This window comes from Lissotriton vulgaris, chromosome 12 (genome assembly GCF_964263255.1).
Source record: "Lissotriton vulgaris chromosome 12, aLisVul1.2, whole genome shotgun sequence".
Taxonomy (NCBI): Eukaryota; Metazoa; Chordata; class Amphibia; order Caudata; family Salamandridae; genus Lissotriton; species Lissotriton vulgaris.
In genome coordinates, this window is record NC_141700.1 from 49,308,719 (window position 1) to 49,326,306 (window position 17,588).

The 17,588-nt window shown below is 45.2% G+C and overlaps 1 protein-coding gene across 1 annotated transcript in view; it reads right to left on the reverse strand.

Annotated features, from left to right (window-relative positions):
* Nucleotides 1–502: 502 nt before the first annotated feature.
* Nucleotides 503–17,588, reverse strand: part of COMP (cartilage oligomeric matrix protein) — a 125,924-nt gene continuing 108,838 nt past the window's right edge. Inside the window, exons 17-19 of the mRNA XM_086947033.1 lie at nucleotides 15,690–15,862; nucleotides 11,233–11,372; nucleotides 503–1,291 (exon numbers count right to left, since the gene is read on the reverse strand). Coding sequence (XP_086803159.1) covers nucleotides 1,233–1,291; nucleotides 11,233–11,372; nucleotides 15,690–15,862 — 372 coding nt within the window. The 3' untranslated portion in view covers nucleotides 503–1,232. The remainder of the gene's footprint in view (nucleotides 1,292–11,232; nucleotides 11,373–15,689; nucleotides 15,863–17,588) is intronic.

Consider the following 17,588-nt stretch of genomic DNA (forward strand, 5'->3'; position numbering starts at 1 on the left):
TTCTAACTCAACTAGATGGGAAGTTATTTAAACTGCTGGACACAGAGTGCAATGCTATGTCTAGCAGTTTGCAAAAGTTAGCTTGTCACGTCGCACCAAGTCATTGTTGTTGTAAGACGGTTACGATATGATGGTGTTGCTCATATTGGTTAAACCTTCCCAATCGAAGGACCTGAAGAAGGGCTTTCATCAGCATCCGGAAACAAAAAAACGAAGTCCCCAAATGTACTTCAAATTGGGTTCAACAAATCATTTCTTTTCATGAAAATTCATGTTTACATTATAGACACTGGTCTCAAACCAGCAGTTAAACCAAGAGACTTCTCAAACATTAGAAGAATCCCACTTTTCACTTGTTTTATCGTCTGATGCCTTAATTTCTAGTAAAAACCCTCAGCCAATAATTCGGAAGGGGGCTGTTCCTTAATGAAGAATGGCCTTCAGACGCTCTGTAACAAAAATATGGTAAACGTGAAATTCAAGAGTAGTTTTAGAACTTGACTAAGATGTTCCTCATTAATCAAGCAGATCTTTATTATAAGCATTGACTGTGTCACACATTTGTTTTCCCCTGAGTGCAATAGTGCAATAATCTATACGTTTTACCCACTCTATCTCTCAAAGGGAAGCAGAAAGGACAGTGTTTAGAGAATGGTCTTGCTGTGCTCCAATGAAAGACAAACAATTAAATTCCTAGTGACCAACATGTGTAGAACGTTTGTTGAATTTCTTGAGACATGTAAGAATTTATTTAGCACTGGGAACCTTTTGTATCCATTTGTTAAAATGTCAAGCTAGCTAGATGACACATATTGTTCCTTTATTCTCACAATGTTCTGCGTAATTTGCCTTTTCTTGCTGCATGAATTGCCTCTTCTTGACACACCAAGTCAATCTTGCCGCTCTTTATGGTCCTGGATTTCTCGTCCGTTTTTGTGCCCCTGGCCATACTGAAGGATCATTCTCTGCTTCCTAAGAATTTCCTAATATTGGCAGCCCTGATCTGATGTACTCATTCCCAAAGGTAAAGGTTCACCTCTTGCAGGAGTTTTAGATAATACACAGATTTTCAGGTTTTGCAGATATAATTGTCCACAGAAATGCACGTCACTGAGCTGAGAAAAGAAACATTGGGTATTGTAATAATGAACCCTTTTGAAGGGTCAGCGGTAGTGTCCTAAGAAAGGCTGCATGTAGTAGGCTTCTTGCTCAGCTTCCTGGGGGGAATGTGCTCATACATTGAGCTGGCTTTGCTTGATTACATAACTGTCATAGTCATCTGGAATTGTATCTAGGGGAAAAAAGAAAAAAAACATAGTTTATTTAATTATAAATATCTGCATTGCACCAGTATAGTCATGGGGACAGGGCACGGCTTTACATGCTTGAGCAGGATGTAGCTATTTTTCCAACCTAAGACTACACTTGCAAACATTAGACAAAGAATTGGCAATAGTACATTTACACCAGGGCATTAGCTATCCAGATCTATCTTAAGCAATAAGGAATCTCAACGAGAAGGAGGGCAGGTAGCGCCAACGAAGTGATCGATCCTCTGGCCAGTTAAGAACTGTACGTTTCCTAAATTAGGGTTTTCCCTGAACCTGTACTGCTCTCTGGTAGTAAGTGAGGTTCTGAGTGTTTTATGTGAAGGAGATTCAATTTTTAATAGATCCGCTGGAGATCTTAACATTGAAAGACACCTCTAACATCCTTGGTTGATACAATATAGAGCTGTATTATTGTTCTAACTCTGTCCATAAGCTAGTGATGTGCATGCTATGTCTTCCTTTTAATACGTTGCCTACGGTAATGTGACCCAGGAATATTCTGCCTCATCGAACAGTTACACCAATGCTTAAATGTTTCTGTAAAGCATTCATAGCTCTTTTCTCAGTTTTTCCCTATTTCATCTGTAGGAAATGGCAAAATGTATTTTTTCATGATATCAAATGCTACATGGAAGAATTGCCTCTTAAAATCACACTTTTTACATTCCATTCTGCACCTAATTGACGCCTGCCTTAGTTATCTATATTTATTTTTTCAATTGGCATTCTTTCATTTTGACCTCTTTTAACCAAATTACTCTAATTGGGTGATTAGGTGTTCTTCACCAAAAGTGTTTTTACTAAATCACGTTTCCAGTCAGCAGGCTGGTTTGGATGCCCAATGGAATAAAATATACAGAGACATAATTATTTTTTTTCTTCCGTGAACTACTGTCTGTTACTTATTTAACATTCATCTTAATATAACTTAATGACGATTGGAAGCAACATCTGTTTGAACAAACTTTGGCAAACTCACTTGCCATATTGCCTTTGGAAATACTTGTACAATTGCATTGCTGCCCCCATGCCTTTGCCAGGGCTAGTACAATTGAAGGTTAAGCATTGGCAAAACCCATAGCTGCAGGTGGCTATTTAGAATGCTGTTCTGTATAATCTAAAACTGTTGTCCTGTTCCATAATGACCAGCATCTTTAGACATGATGTGAAGGATATCTTTATATCTTATAAGGCGAGTGTCTGCAGCAGGAAATTTGACAAGATCTGGCCCATGTGTCGAACATTTCAAGAGGCACACTGAATACGGCAAAAAGAGGAAACGATCACAGGCTTTGTAGTGAGGGGGACCGGGTTGAATTGATAGATCCTTTAGAAGCAAACTGAGCGTGAAGAGACCTAGATGCACACTGGGGGAAGCGGCATTGGTCATCAATGATTAAAATATCTATATATAATGTCCTGCTGTATGCCAGAAGCTGTCTGATATACAATTGCTGTACATGTGTCATGCTTAAGTTAGCTGATAGGTTTATTGAGCCTTAATAATAAAAAAAAGAAGAAAAATGGGTGTCCCAGGAGACCACCTGTATTTTGACGGACTGGAATGGCAGTGCCTCCCAGGTTTGACACCTGTATTTGTAAGGTGAGGTTGGGGGAGAGCTGGCACTTTGCTCCCCACCCCTACTGGGGAGAGGTCTGCTGAACCTGGTGCCCTGGGAGATAATCTATTTTTTGCAGGGGTGCAGTGGCCATGGTTGCTGGGCTTGGTGCTCTGGCAGGCCTTTAATTTGTGTGTGGGGATGTGTTCGTTTTGCATTGGAGTGTGGTGGCCATGGCCGCTGGGCATTGCGTTCTAGCAGGCCTTCCATAATGGTTGGTATGCAGCCAAGCTGAAGCTTTACTCCGCACACCTATGGGGTCATGCATGCTGGGCTTGGCTCCTTGGCAGGCATTTTGGAAAGGGGCGACCACTCGGTCCCCCCGAACGTATGGCGGAGTGCCTCGATCCCCCCGGGAAGCCATTTTGGGCGGGAGGCGCGTCTCGGCTGGTATGCCCGAAGCGGCGTAGCCGGGGCGCGCTTTTTCCCGCCCTAGAGTGGGCTGGCCTAGACACTGACGCGGCTGGCCACGCCCTCGGGGCAGGCAGGGGCGGGTTTACGCCCGCCCTGAAGATGAATAAAAAGGGACGCAAGACCAGAAGACATCCTCTTGTTCCTGTGCTCTGAAGCTGCACCTCCTCGCTGCACGTGAGCTCGAGACGGAATGAAGAGCCAATTTTGAGCGTTTTAATCGTTCTTGTTTGTTTTACAGTTACTTTGTTGGAGAATGCCGAAGAAAATGGGAAAGCGCATGACTACTGACCAGATGCTGCGTGTTCTCATGAAGGAGATGTCCGAGCTAAAGAAGCGGGTGGACAAGAATGAGGAAGGGGGTCCAAAACGTCCTTTGGCGGGAGCAGCCCCGGGAGGGAAAAACAAGAGGCCCAGGAGGGGGGCAGCGGGTGAAGACATCCCGGGTCCCAGTGCCCCGCTCGAGGCTCCAACTCCCGTGCCGGAGGAGGGGAATCCAATTCCCGTTGTGGTCACCCCCGTGTCCGAGGATGATATGCCGCCCGAGCTGGCAGCACAATTGGCAGCGTGGTTGGGAAAAGGTAACGAGGGCGCCACGGCTGTCGATGCGCAGGCGCTGATAAAGCAATTGCGTGAGAAACGGGAAGCAGCCAAGGTGCCCGTGCCGGCTGCAGTAGGGGACAAGACACCAGGGACGATTGCGACCACAGAGGCAGCGTCAGGTGCAGGTAAGCGGCCATTGCCGATTGCGAGGGATGAGTCAACACCCTCTCGGAGAGAAAAGTTGGGGCAACATGTTCCTTTGGCAATTAAGGAAAAGATTTGGGCGGGGGAGTATGTGAACATTTTCTCACTGCTTGTTGATCATTATGAGGTAGAGCATGTAAAGGGTCAGAAGGATCTCATGCATCCGAGTGTTTGGCGCGCAAAAATGGCCGCCTTTAAAGTGAATGAGAATATCGGCAATTGGGGCAATGCTTGGGGAATCTTTACATCAATCCTGGGGGAACGTAGACCTGAGTTGCTTTCCGAGTTCCCAATCTATCAATCACGAATCATGGGGTACTCGACATCGCACCAGGGTAATCATTGGTTTTGTTACGATAATCTGTTCAGAAAGGAAAAAGAGCATAATAAAAGTTTGACCTGGGATTGTTATGATTCCTTGACTTGGGATAAAATGAAGGAGTCAGGAATGTTGAAAATGCCGTTGGTGGGAAGTAATGTTGGCGAATCCTCCCGGCAATATGCGGGGACGCCCTTTCGATCAGGTACGGGTGCCGACGATTACTCGAAACCCGCCGGCAATACCGGGAAAAGGGGTTTCTGCTTTAATTACAACAGAGGTAAATGTACTAGACCCCAGGGATCGTGTAAATTCAAACATGAATGTAGTGGTTGTGGGTCGTCCCATCCTGAGTCCTCGTGCAGAGCCAGAACGGGTGATAATGGGGGGAGAGGAGGTGCCAAACAGGTCTAATATAGTCCGAGGGGCGCCTTTACCTACCCCAATTGATACCCTGGCGATGATTCCCTGGCTCAGTGAATACCCGGATCGTACTTCTGCTGGGGTGCTGCGGAACGGTTTTTCGTATGGTTTCCGCATCCCGGTAGGGGACTTTCAGGGTGTGGAAAAGTGTAAAAATCAACTTTCCGTCCTGCAGCATACGACCGTAGTACAGGATAAGATCCGGAAAGAGGTGACTCGAGGTCGGGTCGCCGGCCCGTTTAGTGTACCCCCGGTCCAGAATTTTGTTTGTTCTCCCTTAGGGGTAGTCCCCAAGAAAGACCCCGGTGAGTTCCGACTGATTCATAATTTATCAGCTCCACGAGGTCTTTCCGTAAATGATGCAATCGATCCAGAAGTGTGTTCGGTGCGGTACGCATCCTTCGATGAGGCCGTAGCCATTTTAAATCGCCTGGGGCCCGGGGCGCTGATGGCGAAGTCAGATATCGAGTCAGCGTTCCGATTGCTCCCGGTACACCCAGACGACCAGCGTCTCCTAGGATTCATGTTTCAGGGTTGTTATTACATGGATAGGTGTATGCCAATGGGGTGCTCTATATCCTGTGCTTATTTCGAGAAATTCAGTAGTTTTCTACAATGGGTCTTCACAAAGAAAACAGGTTTCCAAGATGTAATGCACTACCTTGATGATTTTCTGTTTCTTGGGGCAGCCGGGGATCTTGAATGTGGCCGGGCCTTGGCCGAATTTTGTGTGTTAATGAAACAGTTTGGTGTGCCATTGGCGCCGGGTAAAACAGTGGGTCCTACGACTTGCCTCGAGTTTCTGGGGATCGAGTTGGACTCCATTGAAGGGTGTTTCCGTTTGCCAGCTGAGAAAGTGTTGAAGTTCAGGGCTGCGCTGCAAGTGTGTATAAATGCATCAAAAGTTACGCTGCAACAATTACAGCAGTTGGTGGGACAGTTGAATTTTGCCCTGAGGGTAATACCAATGGCCCGCCCCTTTTCCCGTTCAATTGCCCAGGCGATGGTCGGCCTTAAAGAGAGCCATCATCGCACGAGACTATCGGCCGAGATCCGCCAGGACATGCGTATTTGGTTAGCATTCCTGGCGGACTTCAATGGTAGAATCGTCTGGAATGAACCAGCCGTGTCTTCTGAAGAGCTGGGGCTGTGGACAGATTCAGCAGGAAGCATAGGGTTTGGCGCCATCTTCGGCACGAAATGGTCGGCACAAAGATGGCCGACATGGTGGCATGAGAATGGTCTGACGAGTAATATTGCTTTCCTGGAACTGTTTCCCATCTTGGTGGCCTTGAGAACATGGCCCGATGGGTTCAAAGATCACTCTGTCATATTTTGGTCTGACAATATGACCGTGGTCGAGTGCATCAATAGTCAGGCAGCACGTTGTAAACTGATTTTAAGACTGCTTAAGGAAATTGTTTTACTATGTATGCAATTGAACGTGCTATTCAGAGCAAAACATGTTCCAGGGGTGATGAATCAGGCGGCTGACGCACTGTCTCGTTTTCAAATGCAGGCTTTTTCGGGTTTCCTCCCTCAGCGGACCCAGAGCCGGCACCCTTTCCCGAAGCTCTCTGGTCTCTCGGTGCCCCGAACTTCGTCACCTCGTGGGAGAGAGTCTAGCACCAAGGACGAGGAAGGCATACGAAGGGGCGTTTCGGGCCTATTTAGCCTTTTTGGGGAGTGATAGAGAGCGACTTTGGGGTCACGAGGAAGGGGTAGTGAATTTCCTGATGTCCTTACGTAGGGCTGGGAAATCGGTGGCTACGGCCCAGAGGCATCGTGCTGCCATTTCCTTTGTTGCCAGAGCACACGCTATCCAGGACCCAACAGCGTCTTTCGTTGTACAGAAAGCGCTGCGTGGGTGGCAACGCCTTGAGGGTCGCAGAGTAGATGAAAGGCGCCCGATAGGTTTGGATAGATTGTCCCAGTTGTTGGCCACACTCCCGGCCACATGTTCATCTCAGTTTGAGGCGGTGCTGTTCCGAGCCGCTTTTACGCTAGCATTTCACGGAGCAATGCGGGTAAGCGAACTAGTTGCAAGGAACAAACTGGATGTGGCAGGGGGTTTGTGCCAGGAACACGTTCAGATCAGGGGAGAAACAATGACTGTCTCCTTTGTAAAATCCAAGACTGATCAAGATGGGATGGGTGACTGCGTCATCATACGCAGGATTCCTGGGTCCTCCATGTGTCCGGTAAAGTGTTTAGAGGATTACCTAGCACGAAGGGTGGCATCATGGGGGGGGACTTTGTTAAGACACGCTGACGCCACCCCACTGACGAAATTTCAGTTTCAGCGGGTGCTTGCGATGTCAATTGCCGCTGCGGGCTTGAACCCGGGCGAATTTGGGACCCATTCCTTTCGGATAGGGGCTGCTACGGAAGCTACAGCCAGGGGTCTTAATGTTGAGCAAGTGAAACGAGTGGGGCGTTGGTCCTCCAATTGTTACTAAAGATACGTGCGGTTGCACATGTTGTGAAGCTGTAATAATGTACTCACGCTTCTTGTTTTTGTTTGGTTTTCAGTTACGCAAGCCTACGAGGCGGGGCGGACTATGCAGTCGACCCTACACCGGGCCAGCGGTCAGACATCACCGGCTGTGAAAAAGGAGGTGTGGGTCGTGGGCCACTCATACGTGAGGCGTGCCGCAGACGTATTCAAAGCAGGTGACATGATTCACGTAGCTGAGGAATACGGGTACAGGATGTCCTTCTACGGAAGGGGCGGTCTCTGTATTGACCAGTTTCAAACATTTTTCGAGGGTTTGTTAGGGCGGACAAGGTCACCGCCGTCTATAGTTATAGTGCATGTTGGGGGTAATGATTTGGTCACCATCGGTAGACGACTACTCCTGGAGGCAATGCTTTCCACCGTAAGTTGGTTGGCGAGGAGAGTTCCGGGGTGCACGATTGCATGGTCCCATTTGATTCCACGAAAGGTGTGGCGGGGGGCTATCTCTATTCCTGCTTTGAACCATTCTGTTAGAAAGCTTAACAATAAAGTGAGTAGGTTGTTCCGTTCCAGGGCATTGCATTCTATTTCTCATAGCTGTATTAATGATGACAGTATGTATTCGGGGGATGGTGTGCATTTGTCTTGGGTGGGGAATGAGTTACTCTTAGGAGACTTCTTAGCATGGTTAAAATCGTTGAAACATGACCTTTAGGTAGGAGTTGTGTGGGGGGTCCGGATAGCCGGTCAACTATCCGGCCTGTGGCGGTAAGGTCATGATCGGTGAGCACTAATTGGAAGATCCCTATGAGTGGGCGTCACCCAACACGGATGGGAGTGCTCGGGGGAGGTGGCCTTTGGCCCCTCAACGGGGAGGCGGTCCCTTCTAAGGATGGGTCGCCGAAAGAAGAGGAAAGGCGGTCAAGGCCCCTTCCTGTGTAGGAGGGGTTACAGCCCCCTCCTGGGGAATTTCCCGGGGCCAGTGACATCTGCGACGGCAGATGCGGTAAGTTGTGTGGGGTTGGGGGGAGGTCTACGATACCTTCTAGATACCTCACACGAGTCTTCGAACGACCTTTAACTGGCGTCGAGTTGATAAGTGCCCCCGTCAAGTCAAGGGAAATTGGTAGTAGTTGCACTTGAGTACGCCTCAGTGCTGTCGCCCCTCCAAGTGGGGGGGGTATGTCTGGTTAGGGATCTTGACACCGGTTACGACCTTGCCGTTGGCCCTTAAACGTTAGGATGTACAATTTCAATATTTCAAGTAAATGTTTTGTAGGATGTTAGTTCGGCTAGGAGAACCTCTGTATTAGAGAATCTGTTAAGGTTAGCCAAACATCGCAATGTGGTATGAAATTGTACATTAATGTTTAAAATGTTTATAATTTTTTGTTTTAATAAATACGGCCGGGAGGGTCACTCCCTCCCACTTCCAAAAACTTCAAGAACTGTTTCCGGTTTCCCTCCTTTGGGGATTGTGTTGAGAGGGGGTGGCGGGTATCTCAGCCATATGGAAAGGGGCGACCACTCGGTCCCCCCGAACGTATGGCGGAGTGCCTCGATCCCCCCGGGAAGCCATTTTGGGCGGGAGGCGCGTCTCGGCTGGTATGCCCGAAGCGGCGTAGCCGGGGCGCGCTTTTTCCCGCCCTAGAGTGGGCTGGCCTAGACACTGACGCGGCTGGCCACGCCCTCGGGGCAGGCAGGGGCGGGTTTACGCCCGCCCTGAAGATGAATAAAAAGGGACGCAAGACCAGAAGACATCCTCTTGTTCCTGTGCTCTGAAGCTGCACCTCCTCGCTGCACGTGAGCTCGAGACGGAACGAAGAGCCAATTTTGACCCACCCACCAGCCCCTGAGGACAGCCAGTGGTTTTAATAAATTTGATCAATTATTCTATTTCGTTACAGGTTATTGTAGTGTTGTGTTGATGTTGAAATGCGTAATAAAGATTGGTCTAATTTTACAAGTTGCGATTAAAGAACTTCGGATGTAAGGTCCATTTATAAACAGGCTTTTTCGGTCATAGTGGCCAATGTAGTTTCGTTTAGTTAGCATTTGTCGTATTTATTTTGGTCGGGCAGTAAGGTCATGATCGGTGAGCACTAATTGGAAGATCCCTATGAGTGGGCGTCACCCAACACGGATGGGAGCGCTCGGGGGAGGTGGCCTTTGGCCCCTCAACGGGGAGGCGGTCCCTTCTAAGGATGGGTCGCCGAAAGAAGAGGAAAGGCGGTCAAGGCCCCTTCCTGTGTAGGAGGGGTTACAGCCCCCTCCTGGGGAATTTCCCGGGGCCAGTGACATCTGCGACGGCAGATGCGGTAAGTTGTGTGGGGTTGGGGGGAGGTCTACGATACCTTCTAGATACCTCACACGAGTCTTCGAACGACCTTTAACTGGCGTCGAGTTGATAAGTGCCCCCGTCAAGTCAAGGGAAATTGGTAGTAGTTGCACTTGAGTACGCCTCAGTGCTGTCGCCCCTCCAAGTGGGGGGGGTATGTCTGGTTAGGGATCTTGACACCGGTTACGACCTTGCCGTTGGCCCTTAAACGTTAGGATGTACAATTTCAATATTTCAAGTAAATGTTTTGTAGGATGTTAGTTCGGCTAGGAGAACCTCTGTATTAGAGAATCTGTTAAGGTTAGCCAAACATCGCAATGTGGTATGAAATTGTACATTAATGTTTAAAATGTTTATAATTTTTTGTTTTAATAAATACGGCCGGGAGGGTCACTCCCTCCCACTTCCAAAAACTTCAAGAACTGTTTCCGGTTTCCCTCCTTTGGGGATTGTGTTGAGAGGGGGTGGCGGGTATCTCAGCCATATATTCCCTGCGCGATGCAGGCCAGGCAGCAAGAGGTTAAAACGATTAACTCACCAAGTTATCTTACATACAAATACTACATAAAAAATAAGCATGTAAAAACTGCTTTGTTTAGCACCTAATGTTAGAGATGATCCAGTGGTGAATTAACTTTTCAAACAGAAGAAAACTCTGTCCCTGGCAACATTATGTGGATCCAAAATATATAAACACTGATTTGTCAGTGTGAAAACGCTGGAAAATAGCTACTGTAATTATTTATGAACCTGTCCTGTCTGTAGCTGTTCAGGTGAAAGCTCTTAAAAAGCAAAAGTTTGGGAAAACGATAACAGGTCAAGGGTTTAAAGTTTGTCACAATAAATAAATGAAGAGAAAAAGAGGGAAAGAAAGCTGGAAGGAAGAATGAAAGGACATATGAAAATAAGGAAGAAATTGTGAGAAGGAAGAGTCAAAAGGATTGATGCAAGGGTAAAACGACATTTGCATAGGTGGGTGAAAGAAAGTGGCTGGAATGATGAAAGGCTACATGAATAGGTGGATAGATTAATGTACGACTGGATGGAAGGGGTTAACGGATGGATTGATGAAAGGAGGGTGTATTGATAGATGGATAATAAAGAATGGATGATGGATGGGTGTAAAAGGATGGATGAATGATTGGAAGTGTGAGTGGAAGGAAGGATGGAAGACAAATGATGAAAGGTTGGAAGGATGGAATGACTAAAGGATGGATGCATGCATAACGGGCTTAAACGGATGGAGAGATAGATGGACAGAGTTCGGGAAGAAGGGACCTTATCTAGAATGAGGAGGGCTTAACTTGCATCGCTCAACTGATGGAATTCGAAAACAATGCGAAAGACGCAATCCATTGAATTGGGAGAAGGAGAATGAAAAGGACTAGAAAGCTATCCTCTAGTGAGCAAGGGAGAGACTGAAAGCCCCTACTGGTTACAATTCTGTCTCCAGCAATACAAAAACGGGAAATTATGCCTGTAAACAAATAGCCAAAGGTTTCCTTTTCCACAGGACACACACAAGGGATTTTTCTGCTCTCAAAGATCCCAAGGGAATGCCTTTGCAGTAGAACCTCAAAACTCACCATTACAGCGGTATCTTAAGTTGGACCAGATAATATTCTCTTGGGAGAAGCAGAAAACTCCCAATCGTCCTCCGCGCATTGTGGTATCAAGGATCACACCGGTGTCAGCCACCACTTCAGTACCTTCAAAGAACCTTGCTCTGAAACATGCAAAAGTGACAATTACAATTAGTTCTCAAGCAGAGATCATGTGCAAGTAAATATACTACAGTTACAACATAATGATCCATTTCCCACCAGGGCCGAGCATCTCCCGGTTTCCATAAATGTGGTCTTTTTGACATTGCCTCATTTTTCTTTACTTAACATTTGTACAATGCAATTTTTTTTACTTTACTTAGTTTCTCGCAGAAGATTGGTTTTGGGCAGAAAAGGTGTTTCGGCAAGCCATTTTCTGCACAAATGAGCCTGCCGAAGGCAAAAAATGATGTGAAATTGCGTAATGTGAACATTTTAGAATGTACGCAGACTTAATTTAACATTTTCCCTGGCATAGTATTTGTAATGTCACCCATCAACTACTGCATCACGGTTTGCCAATGCAAGTTCTTTTGTTTCGTCCTTTCTAGTGATGGGAGGATGTCTAGTCTCTGTCCCTTTGAGATTTCTTTGTGGCGGTCACTATTCAAATTTAGTTTTTGTGGGGGGTGGTAATGAGCACATCCAATACCTACTGTGTTGCTCCCTTTGTTTTTTTCCTACAGGACGGTTATACTTTTTTCTTAAAAACAACCTTGGACTGTTTAATAACAAAACAAACTAACCATTGCCAAATTCTATACTGGTCTGGTCACATTCTAATCCCTTTAAATATCAACATTTAAACACAAGGCAATGGACAACTCAAAATAGCCAATCAGTGCCCTCAAACCTTTGAAAGAGTAACAGAAGACAAAACAATGTAAACTAAACTGCCAACTCCCAAGGAGGAGCAGAAGGAATAGAACTTAGTAGCATTTCACAAAGAAGAGCAAATATAAAACTGAATTTGCACTACATACTCTGGAGATAACAAAAATAACAACCGTACCTTGATATGCAGGCGCCTTTAGTATGGAAAAATTAGCTTTCCAAACGCAAGGGAAATGTAGGGCACTCAGAATCAGAATTCTCTTTAGTTGGCTGCACACAGCCATAAAAGCATGCATTATATGTGCAAAATATCAATGAAATACATGCAAATTACTAAAAACACCAAAATAAAATACATAAAATCATCAGGTTGGGAAATTGATAACCAACAATCTAAATAAAGCAGGCTGGGATGAAAAAACCTAAAATTAAAACAGACTGGTACAAATGCATCACTCTACTAAAAGCATCGACATCCTTGAGTGGACTGCAGCTTTCAAAAACAGAATCACATGTTTTGTCAACTGGTAATGCAAGTAAAAAATGTATATGCTTACATGCAAAGCCGTAGATTCCTAAGCCTTAAAAATGGTATGAGGAATTTTTTGGGTATACATTTTGTAATATTCACACAAAAAGAGAAAATGTACCATAGTTTGTTTTTGCAAGTTACATGGGGATTCTCTAGAGTCAAGCTGAGGTTGGTGTTCTGACGTAGAACAAAGAAAATATTTCACTATACTCTTATTAGTATTCTGCAAATAGTTGGTAGACATGGCCCTGGGATTAAGATATAAATAATGCTTAGCACTTGATTTTTGTCTTTCAGCCCAAAACGTATCTTCTTTAGATCGCTATAGCAGCAAGACTTGTACTTGCTTTCTGACAGGGACTGCCCGCAGCGTTCTGTCTAAAAACATATCAGCCATTCCAATGGCTTCCAGGCATTTCTTGACGTATGCTATCCAGTGGATCAAAAGACCCTTATCACATGCTAAACGCTCTAAAGCTATCCCTCTACTTCATTTTTCTTCTTCTGAGCTCCAGATAGATAGCCACAAGTGAATTGGCCAGCTACGGATAAAATTGCTCAAAATCTACTCCTAGTTCATTTTGGCGTGAAACAACTGTTACAACGCATGCATTACAATGCATGCTTTTACCCTGCATGCCATTACAACAAAATGGCTTGCTGTAGGGGGTATAAGGTGTTGGATTTAACTCCAACACCTTCCCTACTGTTGCACAGACTGGAGTTGGAATAGTAAATTATACTATTCCAAACTCCACCACACCCGCATAGCAAGTTGTTGTAAAAACTTGCGATGTAACGGCATGCAGGGTAAAAGCATGCGTTGTAACGTCATACAACCATTGTGGCAAATAAAGCTTGAGGTTGACACAGGGGCTGACCGTATTCTCCTCCAGAAACTATTTTTTTCCCTTTGGAGGGTGGTCAAGTCACCCAAGCCCCATATGCGTGCCCCATAAATTGCTATAGGAACACATTGTGCGAATATATTTTCAAAAGGGATGTAAGACCCCTCTCTCCTTTGGTCGATGGAAGACTTAGCAGGGAGCCCCCAGCCCTGGAGAACTTGGCCCTCTTTCTGTGATTTGCGCAGACCATGTCCCGGACGATCTGAGAGTAACTCCCAGGTAAGAAAAGGAACTAGTGTTTAATAGCACTTCGTTACCCACCGTAATAGTTCAGGATTGTGTCTGCTTTGGTCCACAGGTCATTATAAAAGACTTAAAATTAGTTAATAAATCCAGCCTGGGCAAAAGAATGCTCTAGATTTGGGGGTACGAGCCATTAACACTGCGTCATCTGTATACAATAATGCTTTAATGGGGGAACTGCTCACCATCGGCACAATCTGGGGTGCACTTACTAAGCTCCCCACTGAGATCCTTAACATACAAATTAAAAAAGAGTAAGGCTAAAACGCACCCCAGGCAAACTCCCCGACCAATACTAAATACATCAGTGACTTCTCTTTTGTTACCAAACCTGACTCGAGCCTTCGTGTCTGTATTCAGGCAGACCAACAGGCGAATCAGAGATTGGTAGAGCAGTCAACCAAATGATAAACTACCTGAAATGAATGAGAAAACTGCAACCAAACAGGACAACAAAATCATCAAAGCAACTCACTCACCTGTTACAGAGCCCCTTTTCTCAAAAAAAATGTTGCAAATATTTAAAATGCACAAATTCAAAAAGTTAAATATGCTCTCCCAGCACAAGTGCGAAACAAACTTGTGATGTGATGTCCCGTAACCTAAAAAGAGCCATTAAAAGCACTGCAGCATAGGATGGCAGCAACCCTCATTTCATGCACATATTGTGTAGAGCATCTCACGACAAACCAAGTCTCCATAGAAACAGGAGTCGCGTACCTCTGTACAGAACATCTTGTTGCAACTCATCTTCTGAAAGACACGAGTACATTTGCACCCACATATTTACAGCTTTGCCTGCTAGTCACAGCTCTATGGGTATAATCCTGGGAATGTTTTGTGAATTCTTTTTATTTCTACATGCTTGAGTTTCCCTTGTGTATTCTCACATCTCCAGAGAGAAAATATTTCCCCTAGCTCATCATTTTTGTGTATTGTTCCCTTACCCTTCTACCAGAGAAAGGGATTTCCAGCTTCCATTGACAGGAGAAAATATTTGATCAATTCAAGTGAGCAAGAGGTTGAAAAAATAAGTTGATAACAAACAAAAGTGTTGAGCTGTGGATGTGCATAGACCTCAGGCCATTTCTGCCCTGGAAGATGCACTCCTCACCCACACTGCTAAGGCCTTAAGTACACAACCATTTTTCAGCTGCGCACATTATGATTCACAAACTCACAGGGTTTGCGATTGCAGAACTTTCTTATATTAGTTATTAAACCCCTTTTCAAATCAGAATGTGATTTGCAAAGACATGAATCAAAGAGTTGAGAATGCAACTGTGTTCGCAAACCATTCACTAGATACCAGCTCCTACGTGAGGTGGTCTCTAGGAGAGAGTTTCTCCATTAAGAAGCACCTCATGTGGCTTCAGAGGGAGCGGAAACTGACCCAAAGCACAACTGCTTGCCCATACAATGCTTGTCCCAATATTTTGCTTGGAGAAGAAAATCTTCCTCTAATGGACACAGGCTGCTTTAATAAAAAGTTTCCTGTTTGTGAATGCAGGTTAGGAGGTCTTCTGGTTATTTCAGACCACCATTCCTCTGTTCCCAGCCAGTCGCATGGGATGGCAAACAGCAAACTCCCTGATTACTATTCCTTATACAGGTAATTTTAAGACCTTCCCCAATGGTTATTCTGTGATCCAAACTATTAGTACATAATTTGCAGCAGCCAAATGACCGGTAGGTTTCAAGAAGTTGGTATGCATTTGTCACCCACTATTCGCAACCGTACGAACATCAGGCTCCCAAATAAACGTCTATGTGGCGAAATTCATTTATGAGTGTGAAATTGTCTTCTCGAAACTAGAAAGTAGTTTTGCAATCATAAACTAAGCTTGTTATTGCCTAAGTCTGACTTGGTGTCAGGAATGAGGGCCCCAATGATGTGAAAGAGCAACTTCTTTATCTCCTACCTTATATATCCAACTTGAGGTCTGTGCTGCAGGAACCACCGATAGGAGGTCTTGTCCTTCCAGCCCACGTTCCTTGGGTCTTTCCATAGTAGTTTCACCTGGTTGGAGGTGTCACCGGTGTGCCAAAGAGAATTCCGGAGATACTCACCAGGGCCTGTCGTAGACTTGACAGCCTGTTTCAAGATCAAGGTAAAAACATTTTCAGTATGTAAGTCTATTTAAGGTCTAAGCCTAGTGTATTCCTCTTCATAAGAGCTCTCGAGATTCCCTGTTCCATGAGAATGGAGCTCATCCAGTCAGGGGTTTTGCATTCTGGGATTTGTAGTCCTGTTGATCCCATTAGGGAATGAGGACTTGGGCCAGATGAGCTACTGATGCATGGACCTGGAAACTTGAGGGCTCTCTTATAGTAGGTAGGAATTCTAAAGTGTACCACTTATATATCTTTTTAATGGTGTGAGTCAGCATTCATATATATTCCATATAGCAATCGGGAATCTTGCATGCCGCTGGCATTAAAATCTTACTATGATTTTAGATATTTCTTGATGTGTTTGGAAAACATTTGAAGATACTTTATGTACAGCAGATGGTTTTATTATATTGAAATTGCATTTACGTAGCGCTTCACACCCCTGACAAGGGGTCAAAGCACGTTAGCTGATGGGTACATGATCCACTGTGGGGGAGAGCTGGGTTGGCAGGGTGTTGTACTTGCTGTGAGCCTGTGTGGCAAGTGTTTTGGTGTTTGATTGACCAGGGTGCTGTGCTTATCTTAGTTTGCTGTGTCCCTATTGCAGGAGTGAGGGACGCAATGCATACAATTTGGTTGTTTGACCCGGAGTAAAATATTGTGTGACAAAATTATTATTGCGAAAATATCGAGAAGGTAACTGCAAATAGCTAAGTATGTATTTACTATTCATAACTCCACATCTACGTACCTTGAAGATATATATATATATTGTTAGGGTACATATATGTGGAACGAAGTGTAGTAACAACTTAGCTTACCTATATATAGAAACTAAGATTCACAATAATTTTGTCCTCAATATTTCAGCCATGATATTTCAGTCACACAATAATGTTCCTTCGATATTTTTATGAAACGCCTGCAATTTAGATTCCTTCTCTGTTGTACGGGATTGAGGATGGAGTTCTTCTGGGAGTGAGAGAAGGGAAGCCCCCAGCATGTGCTGAATACAGGCAGTCTTGACAGATACTCTTCATATTCCTCCAGGAGCGTTAGGAGAGAAACCTGCAGGCATACACGGCACACAGCCGGTCATAATAGAATTTTGGAGTCTATCTGAAGATGGGGAGAGCAACCAACACTCATGCAAAAGAGAAACAAAGCCAGAAGTACTGGTCTTCATGGGTAACCCAGAAGTGGCATTGATTAACCCACAGGAATGCCTAGTTACAGGTGACCAAGATAGATGCTCCATGGATCCGTCAGGTGCTACAGAGCGGTCCACGGCATGCGCAAGTTCGAGGTGGCCTCGTTAAATCCCATATAGGGTATGCCGAAGAGTTATTACAGGAGTTCCCTAGTTCCAGATAACCACAATAAATCTATAGAAACCACTCAAGAGTGACAGAAGAGCACCCCAAGGACATGCGCTACAAGACATAAAACATCTGTCCATGAGCCTTGAAGAGTAACATATAGGTCTGCCTCCAAAAGGAATGTGCTTTAGAAACTGCCCATGATTGTCAGAGTGGCACGCTATAGGCATGCACTGGTTGCAGGCAGCAAGAAGCCCACGGTCACAGGACGGGCCGCAAGAATCAAATCAAAGGATCAAATTTAAAGCTCTTTGCATAGCCTATAAGGCCATTCACCAGACTGGACCCAAGTTTTTAAAAGAGGCTTTCCAGGTGTACATCCCCAAA